The sequence below is a fragment of the Mytilus edulis genome, chromosome 14 (genome assembly GCF_963676685.1).
Source record: "Mytilus edulis chromosome 14, xbMytEdul2.2, whole genome shotgun sequence".
Lineage (NCBI taxonomy): Eukaryota > Metazoa > Mollusca > Bivalvia > Mytilida > Mytilidae > Mytilus > Mytilus edulis.
The window spans coordinates 15,043,452-15,056,739 of record NC_092357.1 but is presented as its reverse complement, the minus strand read 5'-3'; the positions used below and the strand labels follow the sequence as shown (position 1 = coordinate 15,056,739).

General features: G+C 33.8%; 1 protein-coding gene across 1 annotated transcript in view; it reads left to right on the top strand.

The window, feature by feature from the left end:
* LOC139503994 (brevican core protein-like) overlaps positions 1 to 9,967 on the top strand; it is a 33,304-nt gene extending 23,337 nt beyond the window's left edge. The window contains exons 5-7 of the mRNA XM_071294043.1: positions 271 to 350; positions 5,048 to 5,147; positions 9,654 to 9,967. Of these exons, the coding sequence (XP_071150144.1) occupies positions 271 to 350; positions 5,048 to 5,147; positions 9,654 to 9,967 (494 nt within the window). The remainder of the gene's footprint in view (positions 1 to 270; positions 351 to 5,047; positions 5,148 to 9,653) is intronic.
* The last annotated feature ends 3,321 nt before the right edge of the window (positions 9,968 to 13,288 follow it).

Genomic DNA, 13,288 nt, shown 5'->3' with positions numbered 1-13,288 from the left:
AATAATCTACCATTTTCTTCATAATGAAATGTATCTACCAAACCAGGAATGCGACATTTGCTTTCCCATTTAGTTTATTTTGCCATTTGAAAATGGAATTTCCGTTTTTAATCTTAGAAAAAGAAATTTAATAGGCTCATTATGATTAATAAAAAAAACGAAAGAGCATACAAAAAAATCGAATTTCCGTTTGGTGAACGGGAACTAAACTGTGATACGATTATACGGATAAGTGGTTAATTATCTTTTTTATTAATTTATCTATTATAGCATGTCCATTCACCCAATTTTCTTTTCATGGCAAAAGATACCTTATAATGTGTGATCAGGTACCTATGCCTGTTGCATTGGTAAGTATTACAATATGAAATTTGTCATTCTTAACATATTAAAAGCCTGAGGGGAAAATTGAAATCAAACAAATCATAAAAAAACTAAAAGAATTAAGGTAACACGATACCGAATGGCATATCTCCCGATTTCCAAACTTTTTGGCATACGCGTTCTTTGCACCGAGTTACATCGAAATATGTAATAAAAAATGGGGGTCACCATTTTTGTTTTCTTGGTATTTTCATTGGAAAACGTCGATTTGGGCGACAAATTTACTTAGGTATATAGGGGAAATGCCTGTTTTTCGGCTAACCTTTTTATATTTTCCAATGGATGGCTATGTTCTTATATACAGAGAACAACAAAAAACTAACATAATATTCAAAATTACTATCTGAATTCATATATGTATAGAAAATCATATGTCACCATCCTTGTTTTTGAAATAAATGGCTTCAAAATTGATTGATACCCTTAGAATTTGACCGAAAACGTGTGACGTTATTGAATACAGAATGTAACGTTATTCTCCAGAGAAATGGAAAACACAAAATGTGTCGGGATCTGAAGGGTGTTTATTTTATTTGTGTTTCCCCTGTCAGGTTTCCGTAAATTTCCTAGTGATGAGATTCTACTGATATAATTAATTTCGTCCTACCCATAGAAATTTCACTAACATGAATTTAACATTAATCTCGTCTGATTTTAACGAGCATATTAAATACCTTCTTATTTTTGTAAAATTCGAGTGAAAATAACATAAAATGTTTACGTGTGATTCATTTGAATTACTGAGTTTTTAACTCCATCTTTTATGACAATGGTGTTGTCATTGCTTCATCCATGTAGGAAAATAGTACTTTAAAAATTCGATTTAGTTGACAGTGATATAATTGCTCTGTTTTGGATGGTTGTTAAACGTTCAGTGGCAAATAGTTCATGCATGATAAATAAAATAACAAAACTCAACGAAAAATTCAAAACTTTTCATGATTCTTGACTTGCTACGTACATGTGTATAGTGTACTTTGCGTGGTGTAAATGTGCGAGTTGCTTGCTAAGCAAGTCGGACAAACATTGCAAACTGTATGCAAAATTTCACTATTAGTTCAACAGTCTGGCATTTGTGGAAAATTATTTTATAAAACAAATCTTGAGATTATATATGCATTCTTTATAAGTAAAACAAACTGCGAAACATAAAAGCTCAAGCTTGAAATTCCACATGCAGGAGATGTTATCCGGAGTCTGTACTGGGCGGGCCTTTATGATCTATCAAAATGCCTAATCAGGCAACCTGTCATGAACAAAAAAAAAAAAGAAAATCCAGACGGTATGCGTACCTTTAAAAAACAGGTGCACAATTTAAACCTGAAGCAAAAAGACTATCAAGTGTGGGATTGACGGTCGAATTTACACGGGTGAAACAATATGATGTTGCGTGCTCTATTAGTTTCAAGTGGCGATTTTGAATTGTAGGATTGATTGCTGGTAACTTTACGTCCAGTAGCAAATATTTTATGCATGTTCAAGACGCAGTTTACAATAAATAATACATCCCGCACAGCCAAATGGACGCCTCACTTTGGAAGCATTTTACTGCCGGTCGGAAGAAGACCAAGTGACCATATTTTTATCCCTATTCACCCTAGGCCTTGGGGTGTAAATTGTAGGATATAAACAAAATATAAAATTATGTGCAATATACATTGTCAGAATTATAAAAGGTTTTTGCACTCGCTACGAAACAAGTGGAAAGCTCGGCGAGTCTCGCTTTCCATCGTGTTTCTAAAACTCATGCTAATACATTTTATACTAGTATTACAATATGCATACATGTATATGATTTTTTTTTATATAAAATTGAGAATGGAAATGGGGAATGTGTCAAAGAGACAACAACCCGACCAAATAAAAAAACCAACAGCAGAAGGTCACCAACAGGTCTTCAATGTAGCGAGAAATTCCCGCACCCGGAGGCGTCCTTCAGCTGGCCCCTAAACAAATATATACTAGTTCAGTGATAATGAACGCCATACTAATTTCCAAATTGTACACAAGTAACTAAAATTAAAATAATGCAAGACTAACAAAGGCCAGAGGCTCCTGACTTGGGAGATGCGCAAAAATGCGGCGGGGTTAAACACGTTTGTGAGATCTCAACCCTAATAAATATATATATATTTGTGCATGCTTGCTTGTTCTAAAAACTTGTTCTTCTTTTGCATGCTTGTTCTAAAAACTCCTTTCAATACTATGAAACTCCTCGGACTTTTCCAGACGACAAGGCAGCAACCATTTGATTTTCGGGGAGGGTGGGGGGGGGGGGGGGGGGTGTTTTTGACCCTGAGAAAAAAAAATTGTTTGTTTCACCCTCAGCTGCAACTATATGTAATGCTAAAATTGAAAGAAAAAAATAGTTTTCGACTTGTCGCCAGAAAAATAGATTGTCTTTCGCCAAAGCCGATAAAAGAAGTTTGTTTAGAAAAAAATCCATAGCCACCCCCCCCCCCCCCCCCGAAAATCAAATGGTTGCTACCTAAGTATGTGAGCAATATGTCCCTCAGGGCCTAAAAAGGCAACTATGTTAATTCTCTTTCAGTCGCGTTGTCTCCAAACTTGTACATGTACACTATTTGCACCTCAAATCACACAAAAAAAAACACACTACCACCAAATACCCATGCAAGCGTAATTAACACGAAAATGAAATCTAAAGGATTTCAAGATTTAGCTATTTCAGTCTCTTTTTTCCGTTTGAATAATAATTAGTCAGTCGTTTGATTGTAAATTTGGAGAGAAAAAAATTGGAACGAAACCAGTCTGACTATAGCCAGTCCCGACTATCAACTTGCGTTTATTGGCGCAAGTAGCAACTTGGGGATTGCTTTAATCATACTGTAACGAGACCTGCTTTTTTCATTTTATTTTTGCCGAATCAAGTTCCCATGTATTTCTCAGCCTACGTTAACTTTTTGAGGCTTCATTCCGATGTTGCTGTATATCCCGTGTAGACTTGGTCTATAGCATTACAAATCTAGCACTTTATTTTCAAAATAATTCCGAAACGATATTGGATCTACTCTGTACAGAATAATGAATTTCAGAGACCTTTTATACTGGGACATAGAGAAAGATATATATTCGGCAAAATAACCAAGTAAACCCCTTTCTTAAAGGAGAAGGAAACCAAAAAAAAACTGGATAAATTAATAGAAAATTATTATATTAATATATTTGTAACAACGTTTGTGTTAAAAAAGTGTACCGTTATGAAATAAATCAATATTTTACAATTATTAATTTTGAAATTCCCGCCTTCATACAAACAAACTATTTTTGTATGCGTTGCAAAGTCTGCTTGTATTGTGCATTATCGCCTAATTCTATCCGTATTGTCATCCAGATAAATTTCATTTTTCCATTTTTCCAGAGCGGTGTTTTAGACGACCATTTTAACAAGAATTAAAAGATGTACCAACAATTCCCCGTGTTTTTTTACACATCATCCTAAGTTTCTATAGATTATATTTCTACTTTCAAAACAAAATTTCATGGTTCATCATGATCAAGAAAAAGTATTTATTGCAAACATATACCAAGAATAAAGACTTGTGATAAAACTCAGTCTATTATATGTAGATAATCGTTCAGATGCTTAAATTTTAAAGAAACAGAATATTTAAAAGTAAAGTAATACATTTTTAAAGATTTTAAAACAATAAGCAATAATAAAAAAAATTATTAACATTTTCTTCATCGGTCAGGCCATAAGTCTTTGATCCATCAAGTATCCAGAAAAAGTTACCATTAAAAATGTCACATAAATACCCAATATTTTTTTTTTAATTTTATCACTTTGTGATTGCAAATACTGATGCATTGGCTTGAATGTGTGAACGTTATTCGATAACGTCAGGAACGATAACTCGTGGCGTAACGTCATTCGGTATCGTGTTACCTTAAGACAGCTATACTTTAGTAATTATCTGATAAAACATTAACACTTATGAAAAAATTTGAGATATCTAAATATTGTGCATATTGGTTGAAAGTTGTTGTGATGATTTTTACGTGTAACTGTATAACCTTCGTATGCGTCTTTCCTAAGTGTCAAGAACGAATTGCACAACAAAGATGACATTACAAAGATAGGACTGCATACCAATGAAGTCACAAGCCCAGTAGAAATAATAAGTTCACTTTTTTACAAACATTTATTTTAAAATTCTGAGGATAATCTATCAATTATAGACTACATTAATTTATCTGAATTTGTCAAAATTTTCGGATTTTAATGGTTATCAACGGGTTTCAACTTCATAACTGTTATCTTGTTTTCCTTGTTTTTTTAGCGTCAAATCAGTCCTAGTATCTTTAATCATTTTACTGTTGTGCAATGTATATCTGTTGTTGAGTTGTCACTGGTTTAGACGTACTTATAAATATAACTATTTTTTAACTGTATCTTACATTAACGTGTAGGATCCTTTATTATGTATATAGAGATATTTTACCTTCATGCCTTATATATCATGTTATGTTTTACGACGCTTGATAACAAACTGACAAAAATGTGCCGACATATGTCAAAGGTAAACATAACATGTGTCTGTAACCTTTATCGATATATTGTCTGTGATAATAGTAATAATAATAATGTGTTGTTTTGAGATAAATGCGTTTCTATTTACCGTTCATGTTGTACTTATAGACCACATGTAAAGATTTTGGTGGCCATCTTCCATCTTTGGAAACTAGGGAAGAAAGCAACTATTTGAAACGTATAGCTACATTGATCAACAGTTCACATGGTAATGATTAGAAAAATAAAATAACAAATATACATGGTACCGTTTCACAAAGCCTTCACAAAGTTCGTCTCATCGTATATCCATCGTAAATAAATCGTAGATCTTACACATGTTACAGCCGTTTCACAAAGCCGTTGTAAATTAAAATGCTTTAAATAATGCGTTAACTTTGCGTAACTTCATACAACTATACCTAGTCGTATCTCCATTGTATTTTTTTTCTGCGAAAATGAATTTATCTATCTAACATGGCTGCAGCGTTCTTTATTCTTGATCAAGATGCCTCAAATGTTAGAAGACGAAGAAGAATCTTTTTTAATCTTATAGAACTAAACGTAGAGTCTTACATCGTTTGATTATTTGAATAGGCAATCAACTTTCATATAGCAAAGCTAAGGTTTTAATCACTTTGTGCTCATTTTATTTCCTATCGGCGTCCGTCTTAACAATTTGATAAATAGGCTTTCTGTCACGTCCGCGTTCTGATATCTCTTTATGATTATATCACTACAGGCACAGTGGTAATTGATAAAAACGTTTAAATCTAAACAGTTGTTTACCGTCAAATCAGATAATGATTATTTTTTGGTAATTTTTCCAAAAAAAGAAATGTATTCTAATCAGAATATCGAAACATATAAAACCTTATTGGGATTATTTTCGTGGTCAATTGAATTTTTTGCAACTATTTAGTTATACCTGTATGTCTTTCTAGTGGTTATTTTAGGATCGAATCTAATGTGTACAATATATACGAAAACTGCGGGGGAAGGGGTTAAGCTGAAGATCCATTATACTTTTTTAAGATATGTCTTCAAAAATTAATACAGTAGAAAAAAAATTGGAAGGGGAGGAGAATTTAAAGATGAAAAAGTGAAGCAAATTTTGTTCTGTTTACAATTGTTTATTTAGGGACATCGCCCGCAGGCACCAAGGTTGACTTTCAACGTGTAATACATATCAAAAGTCGACCTACCTGATAGAAACATGTGCCTGTGTAAATCTCTCTTCGGTTCTTCATCCTTTAAGCATATCATTGAAGGAAAGAAACACAATAACCGTTTTAGTTATAGAAAACTGTTGGAGATGTTGGTTATACGTTAATAAGACAGCAAACAAATCAAATAACAAAGACAAACTAAAGACATCTTGAGAGCAAAATATAATAGTTTTCAACAATATAGATAATGTCTATTTTCCAGACCATATGAGTATTTGGACAGTACGCGTACGGACCGGACCGTATACGTACTTTTTTTAGAATACGCACACAGTCGGACTGTATTTATTTGAATTAACCCGAATTATGAGAAAATATAAAGCAAAGTCGATTAACAAAATAACTTAACTCTTTGTTTTCTGCATATCAAATTTATTATTGATATAAGTATATCATTTGGAATGAAATGTTGAACTGGTCCTTTCAGAACTGGTTCTTTGATTTTAGCCAAGCACATTATGTTCAATTACAAGCATAGGTATTTTCCTCCAAATCCACGATTTTGCAAGAGTTGATAAATCTTGACTGAACAGTTCGTTCACTATTGCAGACAAAGTTAACTTTATATTCTTCTCCTACATTGTGTCAGAAATTATCACAACACCGATAAAACAGTTCGTGATAAAGTTCAGACCACAATTACCTCCGACAACAACAGACTCTGTAATAACAGAAAAAGCATATCACTAGTTATAAATTTCATACAATCGAAAAATTATTCTCTTTTCATCCATCACGCTTTGGGTCGAATATTTTGAACCTAGGATGCAAAACAAAAGGTCAACTTTGTATGATGGAGTTAATACCTTATTATCTTTATAATATTAAAATGTATGGTAAATTAACATGATTAAAGATGATTTCAGAATCAACAAGTCGCTTTCGTCGGAATGATTTCTAAGTTTTTAGTTTTCAGTATTTGTACGATCCGTAATTCTTTCCAATCTAAAACAACAATGCATTGCTAAAGTCTTGGAGACGAATGCCCGATAAACAAGTTTTTAAATACGTATAACATGTATAAATGTTAAATGAACGTTAAAATTTCTCAATTGATTGATTGTTTTTTTTTCCCTAGATCAATGATAAAATTTAGTTCTGGTGATAAAATGTAACTCTATCCAGGAACATATATATTGACATACTGTTCCAAGCTTTATCAGAATCAAGATTACTCTCCATGTCTCTAATACTGTTGTATATGTTATAAAATTAAGAAATTATTGATGCAAGCTATACTTTATTGCAGTTTTAACATGAGTAGGCATTATATTCGTGATAATTTTTGCCCGAGCGACAGTGAGGGCTAAAATAAAACAAGTATAGTGCCTATCCATCTTAAAGCTACAATAAAGTATAGCTTGAATCAATTATTTCGATACTTATTGTGTCAATTAATGTAATTTCTATGTCTGAGCTGCAAAGGTGTAGAGCGTTTGTATAGGGTCTTCCATGAACTTCTTTTGTTTTGTTCGTAAACAAACAAACGACTTGAGGTTGCATTTCTGTAAATATTGACAATGCAATTTTCAATAGGAACTCTAATACGGCTAAAACTGTACCACTTTCACTATGAAAAAAATCTTATCCTATAATTGAAAGTTCATTTGCCCCACAATTTTGTTCAAAGGTCAAAATATGGGTTGTGCGGCATGATTTCATCGTTTGTATGCCCTGAACTTTTCAGACTTTAAACTTACAATAATTTTCTGAACTACCTTGAATGAAAGGTTACCACAGATTTCAAAGTAAACAATATGCACGTGTTTATTTACTGGTAATATTCCCAAGTTCTGTCTCTGCTATATGGAACACAGATAGCATTACTGGGAACCAGTATGTAAACAAAATTAATTTTCCTTGAATATTCAATTTCTCCACAAAAGAGGCGTGTTTTCAGAAACAGCTGTATTTACAAAGTGCAACCATGAATCGTGATTTTTCAGAAGGGGAGTTTTGAACAGCCAGCATGAGTTGTTGTCGTATTTAGGTCAAATATTTTAATTTAGAATTGCAACACATTACACATGTGGAGCAGAATCTGCCTTCCCTTCTGGAGCACCTGAGATCATTGATTTCCTAGTTTTTGGTGAGGTTCGTGATGTTTATTCCTTACTTTTCTATGTTGTGTCATGTGTACTATTATTTGTCTGTTTGTCTTTTTGGTTTCAATCATATATTAATCAAAATTGATAAATGTGGTCACTTGTGTAGTGCAGTGACACATTCAAAAGGACACATAATTTAAAGATTAGAATACACATAGTTATTACTGAACAGATAATAATGGCCAATCAAAGTATACAGAACAAAGAAATAAGGCCCCCCCCCCCTTCTCTCTCTCTCGTTGCCCCAAATCCACCAAACTTTTACTGCGACGGATAGTTTTATTAAATACATTTAACTGTTTTTGTCTTCAAAAAGAGTATGTGTTCAAAGTGTTGCCGTTAATATATGAAATTGATAATATATACCATGTCCACTCAGCTGTCGTAGTAATTTAATTTCAATAACAGAAAGTATTTGATAGCATCCCTCCCTGTGTAATATGTTATTAAACTCGTTAAGCATTTATTAAAAAAAGTGTCATATCTTGATTATTGGAAAGGAGCTGCTACTCTTTACTTGCATTAATATTGATATAAATAAAAAATTCGTCATAATTCGCCAACCGTAATAATTTATTTAAAATGTGAAATTGGCATGCCATACTCGAAAAATGTGCGGACGTGAAAGATAGCATTCTTCCTTGTTAACGATACACTTACGATGGAACACAGGACGTAACTTGCAATCAACTTAGTGGTCCTTTTGTGAAACACACGTAACGTGAACATATAACCACACATAAACAGATCGTAAACTGATACGATGATTGTAAGTTAAGAAGGCTTTGTGAAACGGTGGCCAGAACTCTAAGGAGTATTTCAAACCCAAAGTCCCTTACGAAATCACAAAAATCAAAATCAGATCCATCAAAAGAGTAGAAAAAAGCTGTGATATCCCCGAGTACGGACATTCCAATATGTATAAATATGTTGCTTAACATTCGTAGTTTAGTATTTATGTGATTTCACTTTTTATAGCTAACTAAACTTTACACTTGTATGACAGCCATACAAATAGAAAACAGAAGCAAAGAGGAAAGACAATAATACCATTAATTACTGCCAAATTGTTAAAGATCAGTATGTTGAACTGCCGAGCTACACCACAACGATTTTACTAAAAAAAATGGGCTAAATGGTCAATGTTTATAAAGAACAAAAACAAACGTGACAAATAATTACTTTGTTCAATTAGTTATAACCAATTAGGAAAGTTTGCATGGCAACTTTCCCATGACATTGTCAGTTTTTGTCTTGTGTGTTTTTAAGTTTCTAATGACATCTTTCGCCTCGTCATTTTTAAGCAAAGTGCACGTTTGTTCGAATATGTTTTTTTCTGTCTTGTTTTCATATATTTCACATTAAATATAAATTTTGCAAGTCAATTACTTTTAATAGACTGGTGGATAGGTCTCCAACACAATAATACGGAAGGCACGTTTAATTGGGTTTCTGGTCAACCTTTGACATACACTGACTGGTATCAAGGAACACCGATTCAACCAGATAATAAGAATAAAGCTGGAGCTGGACCTGCTAATTGTGCTGCATTAGTTTTTTCTTACCAATATCAATGGGGTGATGAAAACTGTGATTCCTCAAAACAAATGATTTGTGAATCTAGGCAAGTATTCAATACATCCTTTTTTTATTCTATTTTACCATTTATTTTATCTAAATATTATTGGTTACATAGTGTGCTAGTGACCTAATCCGGTATATATGGGGTCAGCAAATTTCATATTGGGTGAGAGCGAAGCCCGAATCCCCATTTGGAATTTTCTTACTCCATATATACCGTTTTATGTCACAAACACACTATATAACGAATGTATCTTACGGACTTTCTTAACGTGTGAACTTTAGACTAGTGACCTATCAACATGAGCAAATCTTCAAGCATTAAGAACCTACTTCCATTGGTCCTATAAAAACAAATGCCAACAATAAAAACTTGTTATGTTAAAATGTGTTTAATGAATTCATTTTAATCGTAATCATCAATTTCTTCGTCTCTTGAAATCTTTAACATTTTTTCTCAGTACTGTTTTATTTTATAAAGGGACGTAACACCACTACTAACCGTGAATTAAGCCCCACCGACCTTCTAACCTGATATGAAAAATAAAGGGACGTAAAACCACTACTGACCGTATATGAAATAAGCCCCGCCTCCCTACTTATATAGTATGAAATATACAAGGTTTCCAAGCGGACGCGTTTAACCAATCATATTCCGAAAAAAATAAAAGAGGTAAGATAAAACGTCATATGAATATGTGCTTTATATGTAATATCAAACTGTTTAACTTGCAAACATTTTTGTTGTTTACAATTTGTCATCTTAATCTTAATTGAGAAACATATACTATCAAAGATAAAATTATCAGAATAAATCAAAAATAGGAAATTGTTTTATACAAACGAAATCATGATAATCATATGGTTAAATCAACCAAAGAAAACTGAACTGTCAGCATGGGGACCGATTAAACATTTTTATGTCAGGTTAAGAAACTGATAGATATAAGGCATTGGTCAAATGGTGTAAATTTTAACTTTTTATTTAAATGTCCTGTACCAATTCAGGAATATGACAGTTGTTATCAAATATCTACGTTTCTTTGTACGTTTCATTGGCGTTTGTTTTTGTTTGACTTAATATGTGTTTCTATTTTTCCGTTGTTTTATGTCTATTGAGCATCTATTACTACTGTTTTTTTTTTTTTTTTATTTTAACATGAATTTTATCAGGGTGTGTTCTCAATTAATACATATTTTGTTAAAATCCAAGCGCTACGACATGTACTCTGGTAAGCATTGGTTGGCAACTAACAATGTTAGAAATCATTTCGTTAAAGCAAATAAACACGTCATAGATACCAGGACTAAATTTAGTACATACGCCAGACGGTCGTTTGGTCTACAAAAGACTCATCAGTGACGCTTGAATCAAAAAAATTTAAAAGGTCAAATAACGTACGTTGAAGAGCATTGCGAATCAAAATTCCTAAAAGCTTTGCAAAAGGTAATCAAATGATATATTTTTCATTTGAAACCTAGCAACAATTGAAAATGTCAGAAATTGATATCTTAATTTATATATGAACACTAAGTTTTAACACAATTTCGTTTAGAGGGAACAAATTGGTATGCATATATAATACATACGTCACTGTAATATTCCACAGTTCGGCTCTCAGGCCCGAGAGCTTTATTTAGTATCACTGTAATATTCCGCATTTCGGCTGTCAGGCCCGAACGCTTTATAAGGTATCACTGTATGATTCCACATTTAGGCTGTCAGGTCCCGGCACTTTATTTAGTATAACAGTAATATTCCACATTAAGGCTGTCAGGCCCGGGCGCTTTATTAAGTATCGCTGTCATATTCCACATTTAGGCTCTCAGGTCCGGGCGCTTTATTAAGTATCACTTTAACATTCCTATTTTAGGCTGTCAGGCCCTTGCGCTAAATTAAGTATCAATGTACTATTCCACATTAAGGCTGTCCGGCCCGGGTGCTTTTTTAAGTATCACTGTAATATTCTTCATTAAGGCTGTCAGGCCCGTGCGCTTTATTACTATAGCAGTATTAGTCAACATTAAGGCATTCAGGACCGGGTGCTTTATTAAAATTCATTGTAATATTCCACATGTAGGCTGTCAGGCTCGGGTGTTTATTAATTTTTACTGTAATATGCCACATAAGGGCTGTCAGGCCTGGGCGCTTTATTAAGTATCACTGTAATATTCCAAATTTAGGCTGTTAGGCCTGGGCGCTTTATTTAGTATCACGGTTATATTCCAAATTTAGGCTGTCAGTCCCGGTCGCTTTATTAAGTATCACTGTAATAATCCACATTTAAGCAGTTAAACCCGGGCGCTTTCTTAAGTATCGCTGTAATATTCCACATTTAGTCTGTCAAGCAGGGCACTTTATTAAGAATAACTGTAATATTCCACGTTTTGGTTGTCAGGCACAGGTGATTATTTAGTTTCGCTGTAATAGTCCACATTTAGGCTTTCAGGCCCGGGCGCTTTATTAAGTATCAATGTAATATTCCACATTTAGGCTTCAGGCCCGGGCGCTTTATTAAGTATCGCTGTTATATTCCACATTTAGGCTGTAAGACCCGGGCGTTTTATTAAGTATCATTGTTATATTCCTAATAATTAAGGCTGTCAGGCCCGGGCGCTTTATTAAGTATCACTCTCATATTGCACATTTAGGTTGTCAGGCCCGGGCTCTTTATTGAGTAATACTTTAAAATTCCACATTTAGGCTGTCAGGCCCGGGCGCTTTATTAAGTATCACTGTAATATTCCACATTTAAGCAGGCAGACCCAGGTTTATTAGTATCACTGCCATTTTTCACATTAAGGCGTGCCTGCTTACATGTGGAATATTACAGTGATACTTCATAAAGCGCACGGGCCTGACAGCCTAAATTTGGAACAGTACAGTGATACTTAATATAGTGCCAAGGCCTATGAGCCTAAATGTGGAATATTACAGTGATATTCAATAAAGCACCTGGGCCTGATAGCCCAAATGTGGAATATAACAGTGATACTTAATAAAGGTCCCGGGTCAGTGATACTTAATATAGCGCTTTATTAAGTATCACTCTAATATTCCACATTTAGGCTGTAAGGCCTGGGCGCTTTTTCAAGTATCGCTGTATTATGCCACATTTAGGCTCTTAGGCCCGGGCACGTTATTAAGTATCACTGTACTATTCCAAATTTAGACTGTCAGGCCCGTGCGCTTTATGAAGTATCACTATAATATTCCAAATGTAAGCAGGCAGACCCAGGCTTATTAGTATCGCTGCCATTTTTCACATAAAGGCGTGCCTGCTTACATGTGGAATATTACAGTGATACTTCATAAAGCGCACGGGCCTGACAGCCTAAATTTGGAACAGTACAGTGATACTTAATAAAGTGCCAAGGCCTAAGAGCCTAAATGTGGAATATTACAGTGATATTTAATAAAGCGCCTGGGCCTGATAGCCTGAATGTGGAAT